The following is a 12554-nucleotide window of genomic DNA, read 5'->3' as shown; positions in this document are numbered from 1 at the left end:
ACAAACCCATAGACCGCACAACTAAACCGCTAACATAGAACAGCTTAAGTAGAACCACTAACATAAAACAACTTAACTAAAACCGTTAACATAAAATAGCTACCATAAAACAACTAACACAAACCACTAACATAAAACAACTAACATGGTTTGGTAACAGCTATTGTTTCTTGAAACTTTCCGGGACGAAGACCACTTTTGAGTGCGTGCGAGTGGACCTCTGGGCTCAAATCGAAAATTTTCATGGTTACTTTGGCAAACCTCGTCATATAGTCTTTTAGACTCTCATGTTGCCCTTGTTTGATGGTGCTTAGGTAGTCTGTTCCGTGCACGTAGATCCTTGAAGTGGCAAAATAGTCAATGAAAGATCGGGCCAATTCTTCAAAAGAGGAGATTGAACTTGCAGGCAACTTAGAAAACCAAAGTAATGCAACACCATCTAGAAAAGTTGGAAAAGCTCGACAAAGTATAGTTTCAGAGGCACCATTAAAGAACATCATAGATTGAAATTTCTTAATGTGAACACGGAGATCTTGAATCCCTCATATGGCTTGAGGGCGGTAGGCAACACAAAATTCTTCGGCGTTTGAAATTTGACAATGTCCTCCGATAAGGGATTGTCTATTGTCAGTCTTTCTTTTGGCGGGACGATCTCATCGGACCCTGAGCCTTGAGGTCGTGTGCCGTTTGAGGTCGCACTCTTCGGATCCTCCGTGTTCGACTTACCATTGTGATTTGATTTCAAGAGATCGGCCATCCTCTTGACTTCGGCTAGGAGGGTGGCGTTCATGGCTACTAACTCGTCATGGGTGGGTGGAGGCGTCGGCGGTGCAACACGGTCGGCCATGATTCTGTAGAAATTAGCGAAACAAAATGTGCGTGGGATTAATTTGAATAAATCGGGCCCCGCTGGGCTCCAAATGTTCCATCAAAGATACTCTTCCGTGTTATAGCTCGGCCATGCATTCTTCTGCCAATTCTAGTTGTCGGCAGCAAGGCTATCCTTTGAACTAAGGCTCGGGGCGGAACCTGCAACAAACACTCTGACGCTCAAGTCACTATTTTCTCAAGAGTCAAAAAACTCGTATATTTTATTTGTTGGTGTTATTGTATTCGTTGTGTTCTGTGAAATTGGTTCCACGCTGTTATATAGATGAGTGAGGTTACTCTCTGCAACGACTTTCAAAGTTAGTGGTTTACTTTCTAAAAAAGTTCGTTATGCTTTTGAATATTTATTTTAGTTGTGCGAGAATTTCGGCCATTGTGATTTGCCGAGAATTTTTTGTTAGTCCGATATATGCTCGGTCATTTATTCTGGAGCCGATATTGTTGGTATAGTCCACCAAGTAAGTTTAAATTTAGCATATTTTCAAATTTATAATTTTATATTATATTTTTGGTATTTTTTCTCCTCATTTTTTTTCAATTTTTTTTATTATTATTTGCAAGTCAAAAAATACTATATAATAAGACAAAGTATTACAACTAAAGCAAATATAAAAAATAAAAATAACAAATAAAAATATATTTCTATACAATTCTAATATAAAAAATTTATATTTTTTTAAATAAATAAATTTAATTTTTTAAACTAATAAGTTATATTTTAATTTATATTATATTTTAGTTGAATAATTATATCAAATTATATTTAAATTATCAAATAAATATTTTATAAAATATTTGTAATATAAATAATTTAAATTTAAGGATAAAGTATATTTTTTGTCCTTGAAGTTTGATAAAAGTTTCAAAAATACGCCTAAGTTTTATTTTGTTTCAATTTTGTCCCAAAAGTTTTCGATTTGCATCAAATATACCCTTGACGGGTAATTTTTCAAAAAATTTAAGATCAATTCAATAACAATCTCATAAGAACAACCCTCAATATAAGCAAATCAAGCATCATTTTCATGCATTATTGTTAGATTGCTCTTAAATTTTTTGAAAATTTAGCCGTCAGGGGTATATTTGATGCAAATCAAAAACTTCTGGTACAAAATTGAAACAAAATAAAACTCAAAGATATTTTTGAAACTTTTGCTAAACTTTAGGGACAAAAAATATACTTTACCCTAAATTTAATATTAATTTATATATTATCTAATCAATCTTTAAATAATATAATACTTATTAAAATATACTATATAATTTAATTAAATAAAAACACATTATACCTCCAATTTAACCCTCTAAATTTTAATATTAAAATAACCATCCATACACTAATAAAATGAACATCTGATATATCTATTATTTACATTGTTTAATATTTTCATTATTTACTAATACTTTTCCTTTAATTAATTTATCTCTTGGCTTATCGCAGGTCTCAGTCTAGTAAAATGTAATTACCAAACCAAAGTATTAACCTCTTTACGTGAGGGCCACTGAGCCTCTTATGCAGAGTTCCTGCCAAATCACAGATCCTATCCCCCCTTGAGACAGTTGTCTTTATCTCCATCTGCCACTTCTATTTTACATGTGTAGAATCAATGAGATATTCTACGCCAAAGTCTGCGCCTAAAAATAACCTTAGAGAAGAAGTGCATGGCAAAGTATGGAACTATTCTCCTCCTTAAATAAAACTTAAAACATTTGTTTTTAATATTTTTTACTTATTTATGTCTTTGAAATAAAAATTGAGCAATTTTCACCCTAAAATGGTGAATATCACGTGCTTGATAGTTGATACTAGTTTTCTATAGGAGTAACTAAACTAAGAGAAGAGAAGGATTGTATAAGAAATTGTGTGTTTGATTAACTGAGTCAAAGCATAGAAAATAGTAAAGCCATATAAAAATACGGGAAGATGCAAGAATACCGGTTCCAGAGACAGCATAACCCATTGAAAAGTCAAAACCGAGACATGCATTCCATGAGGACCCTGACATATCGGATCAGTTTTATACCATAACGCTACGTAGTATTTAAACATGAGGAAGTCTGAGAACATTGCAAGGAGTGTTGTTAGTTACAGTAGCAACAGATTTAAGCTTCTATCTTTTGTTCCTCAAACCACCTTGATGCTTGATCTCTTCATCGATCTCTATAACTAGTTTTCATCATCTTCTTTATTAATAATTAAAAATTTGAGGTTCTTCCGTTCCAATTTGGCTTTCACTTTCGTGAGTTTCAGGTCCATGCTGTAGTGGTGTTTGTATGAGAGGATCGGAGCTGAGATCGAGATTGAGAGAGAGAGAGAGAGAAAGAGAGAGAGTGAGTGAGACGATATTAATTAGAGTGAGGGCAGAGCCGGTATCGGAAAAAATTGAAAGTTTTTAAACCATAAATGACAATAAGTTTTAATAGGGTAAATCCTGTGTCTTCCCGGGGAATCTTGACGTTCGTTATTGCTGGATCTTCTTGCTGCTCTTTGCCATCTCCAGAACTTGACACAGTTCCGGAGGAGTTCACCATATCTATCACTAAGTTTCGCAAAAGATGGAACCAGGAGTTGCTGCTCCATTCACTGTTGCCTCCTCCAACAATGTTGAAGAGATCGAGGTTAGCTGTAGCTTGTGTTGTCTTTTTATTTTTTCATGGCCCAACCAAGAAAGACGCAAGCTAAGGATAGGACTATTGATAAACAGATAAGTGCAGCAGTAAATGGAAGCAGCGGGGAAGAGACAGCTGGCGAAAATGAAGGGAAAGGGGAGACTCCAGCAGGAGGGTGGAAAACTGCTTGGATATTGCTGGGTAGGTACTTAATTGCCTTTTAGTTTGAATTGTGTGTATCTATGTGCTGATTGTTTGCATTGCATGCAGCGAATCAAGCACTGGCGACGTTGGCCTTCTTTGGAGTGGGAGTGAACTTGGTTCTGTTCCTAACGAGAGTGCTGAGACAGGACAGTGCGGTCGCCGCAAACAATGTGAGCAAGTGGACAGGAACGGTGTACATATGCTCACTCATAGGCGCATTCCTGAGTGATTCCTACTGGGGTCGATACAGAACGTGCGCTATCTTTCAAGTCATCTTTGTAGCGGGTTTGGGGCTCCTGTCTTTCACGTCCAGGAGATTCTTGATCAAGCCGGCTGGCTGCGGAGACGAGAACACAGAATGCAGGCACCCCTCCTCAACGGGCGTCTCCATCTTCTATGTGTCCATATACATGGTGGCACTCGGTTACGGAGGCCACCAGCCCACCCTCGCAACCTTTGGTGCAGACCAGTTCGATGGCAACAAACAAGATCAGAGCCGCTCAAGAGAGGCCTTCTTCTGTTACTTCTACTTCGCCCTCAACTTCGGCTCCCTCTTCTCCAACACCATCCTCGTCTACTATGAGAATTCAGGCATGTGGACAATGGGATTCCTCGTCTCCTTGGCCTCTGCCCTTCTTGCCTTGCTTTCCTTCGTCGCCGGTTATCGCAAATACAGATACGTTGCCCCCTGTGGCAACCCTGTCGTAAGGGTTGCACAGGTCTTCGTCGCTTCCACTAGGAAGTGGAAGCTTCATCCCGCCAAAGCAGATCAACTCCACGAGGTCGATGGTCCAGAGTCTGCCATCAAAGGGAGTAGAAAGATCATGCACAGCCAAGATTTTGGGTAAGTAGTTATCAAACTCGATCTAGGCATATTGGATGGGAATTATTTCTAACATTTTCCAAATGTTGAGAGCAGATTCATGGACAAGGCAGCAACAAAAACGCCGAGAGATGAAAACGAAGGAAAGAATCACTGGCGGCTCTGCACTGTAACTCAGGTTGAGGAAGCCAAATGCGTGTTGAGAATGTTACCGGTTTGGCTATGCACCATTATTTACTCTGTTGTGTTCACCCAAATGGCATCTCTTTTTGTGGAGCAAGGGGATGTCATGCACAACAAGATAGGAAAGTTTCAGTTGCCAGCAGCCAGCATGTCGGTCTTTGATATCACCAGCGTCCTGCTATGCACCGGAATTTATCGCCAATTTCTGGTCCCGTTGGCCGGGAGATTGAGCGGTAACCCCAAGGGACTGACTGAGCTTCAGAGAATGGGAGTTGGCCTAATCATTGGAATGCTATCAATGATTGCAGCTGGTATCACAGAGATAGAAAGGCTCAAACGTGTGATTCCTGGGGAGAAGGCCAGTTCTCTAAGCATATTCTGCCAGATCCCACAGTATGTTCTGGTTGGTGCCTCAGAGGTTTTCATGTACGTGGGTCAATTGGACTTTTTCAATGGCCAAGCCCCAGACGGGATTAAGAGCTTTGGGAGCTCACTCTGCATGGCTTCAATTTCTCTTGGAAACTATGTCAGCAGCATGCTGATTTTGATCGTAATGGATATCACTGCAAAAGAGGAGAGGCCAGGCTGGATTCCCAACAACCTCAATGATGGCCACATGGATAGGTGGTTCTTCCTCCTTGCGGTGCTCACTGCTTTGGACTTTCTCCTCTACTTGTTCTGTTCTCGCTGGTACAAAGGCATCAACCTTGAAGAAACCACCGAAATGCAAGTCCAACAACACGAGGATCTTCAACTGGTTTCTAAAGTTTGACTTTATTCCAATTATTCACTTCTTTTCTGTTCTAGGCATTATGATTTACCATTGTCCCTCTTGCTTTTATTTACTTAGTCACACTGACAGAAAGCATGACCTGCTCCATTTCGAGATAATTGGGATGATTGCTTTCATTGCTCACATGCCATTTTCTTCTTTGGACTAGAATAAATATAAGGTGGATACTACCATGAAGATTTTATTATTGTCTTTATATGAAGATGCTTCTTTTTTACCATTAGATGATGAAATGTATGGTTTGATTTTGATGTGTTACAAAAGTGTTATTTTTTTTAAAGTGTGGCTAAACAAACAAAGTACACTTTTAACACAAGAATCTTCATAAAAAGATGTTTTTAGCATCTTCATTTGAGTAGTTGCCTAAATATAATTCCTTCATTTATACCGACTTGGTTTCACAATATCATCTTTCATGTTAATTATTATGAGAGAGAAAGAAAAAAAAAAGAAAAACAGTTTGAAGAAGCAATTTATCCACTCTTTTTGTCCCAACCTTTTGGAAACTTCAAATCTTGACAAGGACAAAAAAAAAAAAAAAAAAAAAAAGCGAAGTTAATGAAATAAGTGTGCAATATACTGTTTCCTACACAAGGATGTACACAGTTAAAAGTATTTGCTTTTTCTAACATTAAATACTATCAAAAATCAAAATGAAAACTCCCTATAATACTACACAAGTACACAGTCTACAGATTCCCCCCAGACACAATGGCATGCAGCTGCTTAGCAGTCCATGTTACATCGACAAGCCTATGAAGAAGGGGTGCAATATCTTCTGCCATTGTCTTCAACAGAGTTCTGCATTCTGTAACAAAGAAATACAACACACATGTAATATTTCATATCCATACTTGGCTTTCACATAAATGTATACTCTTTCTCTTTCTTAAATTATATTCAAAGTGATAATGGATGTTCAAAACTGATAAATATAAATTATAACAGAAATAAACCAAAAATGAAGAGCGACAAACCTGAAATTTTACTGAAATTAAGCAAGGACACTGACGCAAGAGTCTTGAGCTCAAGTTCTCCATTTTCCAAGATTCCTTTCAACTGAGAGATGAGGGCTAAGAAGGCAGGAAGATGAAATCCCACATTCATTAGCTTGGAGAGTGAGGAGCTCAACCATTTAACCGTTACTAGACACTCCCTCACCAAATCTAGGTGTCTAGAATCTAGGCATCTACATAAGTTGGTCAAAAATGGGCTTTCTCCATTTCCAACTAGTGATTCTATCAACTTCATTAACAACTCTTCTACCATTGCTTCTTCATCTTCCTATCATTTTAATTAACTCGTCAGCCAAGACAGGTATAGAGCTTATATGATTGAAAACACTAACTAGAAACCATGGTATTCATGTCATGCCAGTAAAGTTCTATTGCTCCCAGTTAAACACAACTCTTCAACATAAATGTTCATGGTGTCAAAAGAAAGACCAAGAGAAGAAAACTCACAGACAAAGTGGCTGCATGATCCCACAGTAGACCCTCTTCTTCATGGCCTTGAAGTCTTACTTCCGATGTGTTGATATTGCAATCTGCTTCTTCAAAGGTTCTAGTCTTTGTCAGTATCCTCCCATCAGAGGAAAAGTGCCCACACAAAACTAGAAGTGCTCTGCAACACTCCGCTCGGGCCTTCTCATCATTTAAGCTGGCATCAAGTGCTGCCGTAATGACATTCACTGCCACCTCTCTGTATATGCTAAACTTTTGAGGCTCAACCTGCGCAGCAAAATTGTCATAGTTAATAAATACATGGCAAGATCTGTGTGGGGGCAAGGTTATTTTATCATACCAGTAGATCAAAGTGCAGCAACAGAACGGCGGTTAGGGACTTTTCTTGTGAAGTAGATTTGTTAAGATACTTGAGTAGAATGCCAAGTGTTTTAAAAACATCTTCACCCACCAAGTCACTAATGAATGATGTAACATCCTTTCTCCTATGAAAAAAAAGAGGAGCAGGTGAAGGAATTGATATTTCAGAAAGAAGGGTGATTCTTCAATCTGATAACACTGACCTCTTCATGGATGAAAGTTCAGTAAGCAATAATATTGCATTTGTTAATGGAGTATCCTCCTTGCTGTGAAGAAGCTCAAGAAGACATTTTCTGTTGATATTTTCTGCTATCCGATATATGCAGCGAGATTCTGATACAATACAAATTAACAAGAGTGCCACCACACGTGATTTTTCCTCCAAATTTCCCAGTTCAAACCTCCTAAAAAGAAATGATAGAACTCCTAAAGAGATGAGATACTTGGCATAAGTTCTTTTCTCCTCATCATTGAAAGAAGACAGGAAACTCTCCAATTTGAAAACAGCAACCTCATCATTTCTTGAATTAAATTCCTTTGAGTTTCCCACTGTTTGAGAAGCAAGATTTAGAAGGTGATCCAAACTTTCTGACTTCCATTTATCAATCACACGCTTCAAAATAAGGTTGGTAAGCGGCATAGCCACAAATTCTAAAGTATTTCCAGTTACCGGACATGTTCTGTTTCCCTTCTCAAACCACGCCTTGATGGCTTCTCTTTCAAAGGTTTGACCAGTCTCCAGGGTGACTGGTTCCTCAAAGACAGTTCCCGTAAGAGGACAAATAAATTCGTCTGGAATGCTTGGAGAACATAATGCTGCACCGAAATGTGAACGCAATACATGAATATTACATGTATGCTATTTGAAGAAGGAAAACTAACCTAACATATTATTTCCCCCACCTGCAAGAGCAGACCTCATCTTGTTTGGCTGCACATGAAAGATGATAGACCAGGTAAGGTAATAAAAAACTGGGATGGAAAGAGTTTTGTATGTTTCACCATGCTAAAATAGATGCCCTTACCCTTATGAGAGTAAGTTCATCTTCCTTACCAAATGATAGAGCATCCACTATGTGGCTGTCTAAATAGGTTTGTGTGGAGAAGGGTTTGTCAATGTTATTGCTGATACCCCTTTCCTTTAATTCTTCTGCTGTTGTAACTTGAGTTCCTTTCTGCTTTCAAATATTATTCGATAATGAGAAAATATGTGATTGTGATAGCAGGAGAATGGCCAGAATATGAAACTTTTTTTCTGTAACTTGTTTATTGCAGAATGCATAATTTTATTCAACATGTAGAGCCAAGAAGACAAACTCAGGACTTCAAGCAAAATATATATAATAAAATATAGAATATTAAGAGTGCAGTGATCAAGAACGTACAAAGATGAACATGATTCATAAGAAAATCCAATTGAAAGCAAAAAGTGCTAGACAGAAATGAGAAATTACTTACCTGATGGAGTGCTTCAATTGGTAAACCGAGAGCGAAATCTTCAATATCCTGATCTGTAAATTTAGTTGTTTCAGACTCATATGTTAACGTTTGTTTAACAATAGTAGAACTATAAGAGCCTGAAACACACATTTCTATGTTATCCTGAGCGTCATAAACTTTGGTTTTGCTGGAGCTACCAAAGACAGAATCATAAAGTTTCTTGCTGATCATTGGCTGGGGTGAGAAGGGTTCGTTGGAGCTAGCAGAGTTTGAAGAATGACCAAATGAACTTGCTGCGACAGATATTGATGGAATGCTAATGGAAGGAATAGCTGGAGACTCAACTCCTTCAGTGAGCCAATCTTTGTAGTATACAGCAAATATATGAGTAGCAGAATCCAAATGTTCATTATACACTTGTTGAAGAAGCTTTGTCTTCCTTGTTCTGTTTGGTGTGGTTGCTAAAATCTCAGCTTCTTTGTCGTGCCATGCCTTCAAATGGGTAAGTTGTGGGGAAAATAGTTGCTCCCACAGTTCAGGCAACAATATCGATCGCGCCTGATAAGGCGAATCACAAAACACTTGCAAGAGATGCTTTGCAGATACCTTGCTTTTTCTCTGTATCACATATACCACACTGAGATAAAGATGAGCACAGGCTGACAACTTATAATTCGGGATCCCACAGGTACAACCGTGCTTCAAATCGTTTAAACTCAGGCCCGTGATGATGCTTAACTGCATTGTGGCTCTTTTCAGATGTGTGGAAGGTGCAGACTGCTCTGCAGTTTGTTCAATGGTCTCGATTGCTTGCTCAAGGCTTGTTATGATTTTGGTCTCAGTATTGTTCTCTTCTTTCAATTCAATGAAATTCAAAGAGGAGAAACAATTATGACGCAGTGTAGCCCGGAAGTCCTCATCTCCTAGAAAACGTTTCATGTATCCATTCAGAATGGACACTACTGCTTGGACAGCAACTTGATCAAGAGCAAGATTAGAAGCCGAATGAATATAGTGATCTTGATTCTTTTTGTTGTTTCTGTCTTCAAAACTTGTGCGACTTGAGTTATTATTTGTCATGGCAGGAATTTCTTTGCCTCTTTCTGCATTATTAGAAACTTCAATTGTGTTGTCACAAGGTTTCTGAGCAGCTTCATAGTTCAACCGTTGATGTATTATTTTCTCTCTAAGAAAGGGCTTATCCCTTGGCCTCCTGCTTTGACCCTGAAAGGAAGAGGACTCAGACTTTGTTCTGATCCTTGTAACTCCTTCAGTCGATAGGGAGAGTCTCCGTGGCTCAGTCAAAGCACCACCGTGAAAGGATGATCTAGTCCTTTCCACTCTTCTGATTCCTTTGAACCCTTCCTTGGCAAGAAGCTCCTCCAGTGACGATGCCATACTCCGATCTTAAGAGTTTTCCTGCAGGAAATGTTGAAAGGTGATTTTACAGGCTAAGTAACTATATATAGAAAAATGCGGCCATGCATATCCGATCCAAATAAATATTTGAGTATAAAAAACGTAGCTTACTTGAAATGTATATAGTTGATAAATTTGGTTGATACAGCATACGAATCAAACAAACATCATCAGCTGAATGAAGCTACGTACAAACACAAACGATGGAGATGCTGAGTTCACGTGAAGTGAAGGGGCCACATGATATAATAAGCTGATGAAAATAAACAAAGAGAAAGAACAAGTAAAATGAGACAAATGGGAGAAGGAGAAAAAGAAGGCGACTTGTTCCAAACACGTATACATGTAACATTCTATGTTTAGAGGACGGTTGTCCTTGTCCTTTTCTTTGCAGGCCGTTCCGTTGCTTTGCTTTGGAGTCTCAAAAATCGAATGAAATAGGATATGGTAATTATATTATATTGCTTAATGCTAAGCAGTAAGCACTATCCCCATCGACATGCATCCTTTCACTCTCTTGTCACACCAAATGCAACACTTTGATCTTTTCATTGTGTCTAGCTACGTGCCACATGGAAACATCAGCCTCTCACATTGCCATACAAGGAAGCTTTGCCTATTTGTCTTGCCATGTCAATTAACATTGCTGCACCTTGACTAAGCCCTAAAATACAATGTCGTCATCTGCTGCATTGTCTTGTTTGCATTTAGAATATTTCGTGTTCAACTTTTATCTCAAAATTATATTTCTCCTAAGGATAACTCATATGTCATATCCTCCTATGATTTTTCCTTTAAAAAAAAAAAAAAAAAAAAAAAAAAAAACCTAAACAACTGTGGCTTTGGCCATAGCCCACTTTCTCATTATTAAATGATATTTTTGGCATGCTTTGATCTAATGAGAGCCATCCAGACTCTGGTCAAACACGCACCCATGTGAGTCATAGTAGATGGTATACAAGAATTCTTAGAAAAGTTGGCTACTTTTTCCTACAAGTGTGGGTGTGCGTTTCTGAGTTGGTTCCAAAATTAGAAATGAATACCTTTTCAAAGGAGATTCTAGGTAATGAAATTTGGCTCAATGCGTCCGATATTGGAAAGAAAATAATGAAAGGGTAAAACTTGTCCCAGAAAAAAAGAGAAAGGGTAAATAAATTACACAAGATCCGCAATGTTGGGAATTGTGTTATCTTGTTTAAAGGAGAGCAAAGTTGGGAAACTAGAACTCTGCTCAATCCTTTTGGTATGATACTTGGACTTCTTGCGGGAAACTATCTGATTATGTCCACATTACTGATCTTGATATATCTATTGCTGATGTTTGGAATAATGGAAGGTGGCATTTGAACATCCTTGCCACTCCTATACTTGTTGAGGTGATGGACCTTATTTTAGCGTTAAACTCATCTCGGTCTATTAGTAGTCATCCAGGTTGGGGTTGAAGCACAAACTCATCCAGAATTTACACAGCTAGAGATGGCTACCAGTTGCTAATCAAACGGGGAAGTCAGAGAATTCATCATTCTAATTGGCTTTGGTTTTGGTGTCGCAATGTGCCTGAGAAGGTGAAACTTCTTATTTTGTTAGGGGTTCATGATGCGCTGCCAACAACATCTTTCTGATTCTGTCCAAGCATGGAGAACAACGAGCTATGTCCTAGGTGCGGGAATGAAGTGGAGAATGAGGCAGTCACCGCCGCAGGTCTGTGGTGGGTTTGGAGACATAGGAATCAAGAGATCTTCAATCCTAGTGATGTGTGGTCGCCAATGATAGTGATTCTCAACATTCCAAGGTTGATTCAAGACATTGAGGCGTCTAATAACAAGTTTCAATATTTACAAAATCAAATCCACTGTTCTGTGTGGTTGAATCCACCCGGGTTGGACAAAAGTGAACTGCAATGCTAGTGTCTTCATGGAACAACAACGCACTGGCTTTGGGTGTGCCATTCGGAACCACCAGGGAGTGTGGATTAGTGGTTGTTCTAGGCCTTAAATAGTTTAGGGTGTCCGCCGCTGTGAGCTGTTTGCAATATGCAGAGATTTAGTGTTGGCTTGAGAAGGTGACACCAGGAGAATGATTTGTGAGACTGACTCCAAAGATGCATGCCTTGCAGCTCAGTGCTTGGTGGGTTTATGAAATGATGATGGTGATCTACTTGCCAAAATTAAGGAGCTCATGTGTAGAGAGTGGGAAGTGCAAATGAACCTTGTCCTAAGGGATGCGAATGGTATTGCTATTTCTTTGGCTAGAAGAAGTGCTCTCGGCAATTATTTACAAATTACAAGTATTCATGTTAAGGCATTAGCCTCGTGAGGCAGTGCATCCATGTTCGGGGTTCCTCTCTTTTTTTTTATTTGATTACCCTTTA

The 12554-nt window shown here is 38.7% G+C and overlaps 2 protein-coding genes across 2 annotated transcripts; one reads left to right on the top strand and one right to left on the bottom strand.

Moving 5' to 3' along the window:
- The first annotated feature begins 3292 nt into the window (after positions 1-3292).
- LOC112745013 (protein NRT1/ PTR FAMILY 7.1-like) lies at positions 3293-5518 on the top strand. Its single transcript, XM_072234640.1, has 4 exons — positions 3293-3507; positions 3620-3699; positions 3769-4546; positions 4622-5518. The coding sequence occupies exons 1-4, from the start codon at positions 3293-3295 to the stop codon at positions 5478-5480; spliced, it is 1932 nt and encodes a 643-aa protein (XP_072090741.1). The 3' UTR covers positions 5481-5518.
- A 538-nt stretch (positions 5519-6056) lies between these two features.
- Positions 6057-11008, bottom strand: LOC112745011 (putative E3 ubiquitin-protein ligase LIN). Its single transcript, XM_072234287.1, has 9 exons — positions 10295-11008; positions 8783-10183; positions 8350-8499; positions 8228-8255; positions 7528-8140; positions 7305-7449; positions 6965-7231; positions 6479-6785; positions 6057-6309 (listed from the first exon to the last, which is right to left on the bottom strand). The coding sequence occupies exons 2-9, from the start codon at positions 10160-10162 to the stop codon at positions 6191-6193; spliced, it is 3009 nt and encodes a 1002-aa protein (XP_072090388.1). The 5' UTR covers positions 10163-10183; positions 10295-11008; the 3' UTR covers positions 6057-6190.
- Between the last annotated feature and the right edge of the window lie 1546 nt (positions 11009-12554).

Source organism: Arachis hypogaea, chromosome 4, assembly GCF_003086295.3.
Source record: "Arachis hypogaea cultivar Tifrunner chromosome 4, arahy.Tifrunner.gnm2.J5K5, whole genome shotgun sequence".
Lineage (NCBI taxonomy): Eukaryota > Viridiplantae > Streptophyta > Magnoliopsida > Fabales > Fabaceae > Arachis > Arachis hypogaea.
The sequence above is the reverse complement of the archived record's forward strand: the minus strand, read 5'-3'. Positions and strand labels throughout refer to the sequence as shown.

Coding starts and splice junctions, on each gene's coding strand:
- LOC112745013 (XM_072234640.1), top strand. CDS start 3,293: ATGACAATAAGTTTTAATAGGGTAAATCCTGTGTCTTCCCGGGGAATC. Junction 3,508..3,619: donor ACAATGTTGAAGAGATCGAG/GTTAGCTGTAGC, acceptor AAATGGAAGCAG/CGGGGAAGAGACAGCTGGCG. Junction 3,700..3,768: donor AACTGCTTGGATATTGCTGG/GTAGGTACTTAA, acceptor CATTGCATGCAG/CGAATCAAGCACTGGCGACG.
- LOC112745011 (XM_072234287.1), bottom strand. CDS start 10,162: ATGGCATCGTCACTGGAGGAGCTTCTTGCCAAGGAAGGGTTCAAAGGA. Junction 8,256..8,349: donor ATGAACTTACTCTCATAAGG/GTAAGGGCATCT, acceptor TTTCATGTGCAG/CCAAACAAGATGAGGTCTGC. Junction 6,786..6,964: donor ATCATGCAGCCACTTTGTCT/GTGAGTTTTCTT, acceptor TTAAAATGATAG/GAAGATGAAGAAGCAATGGT.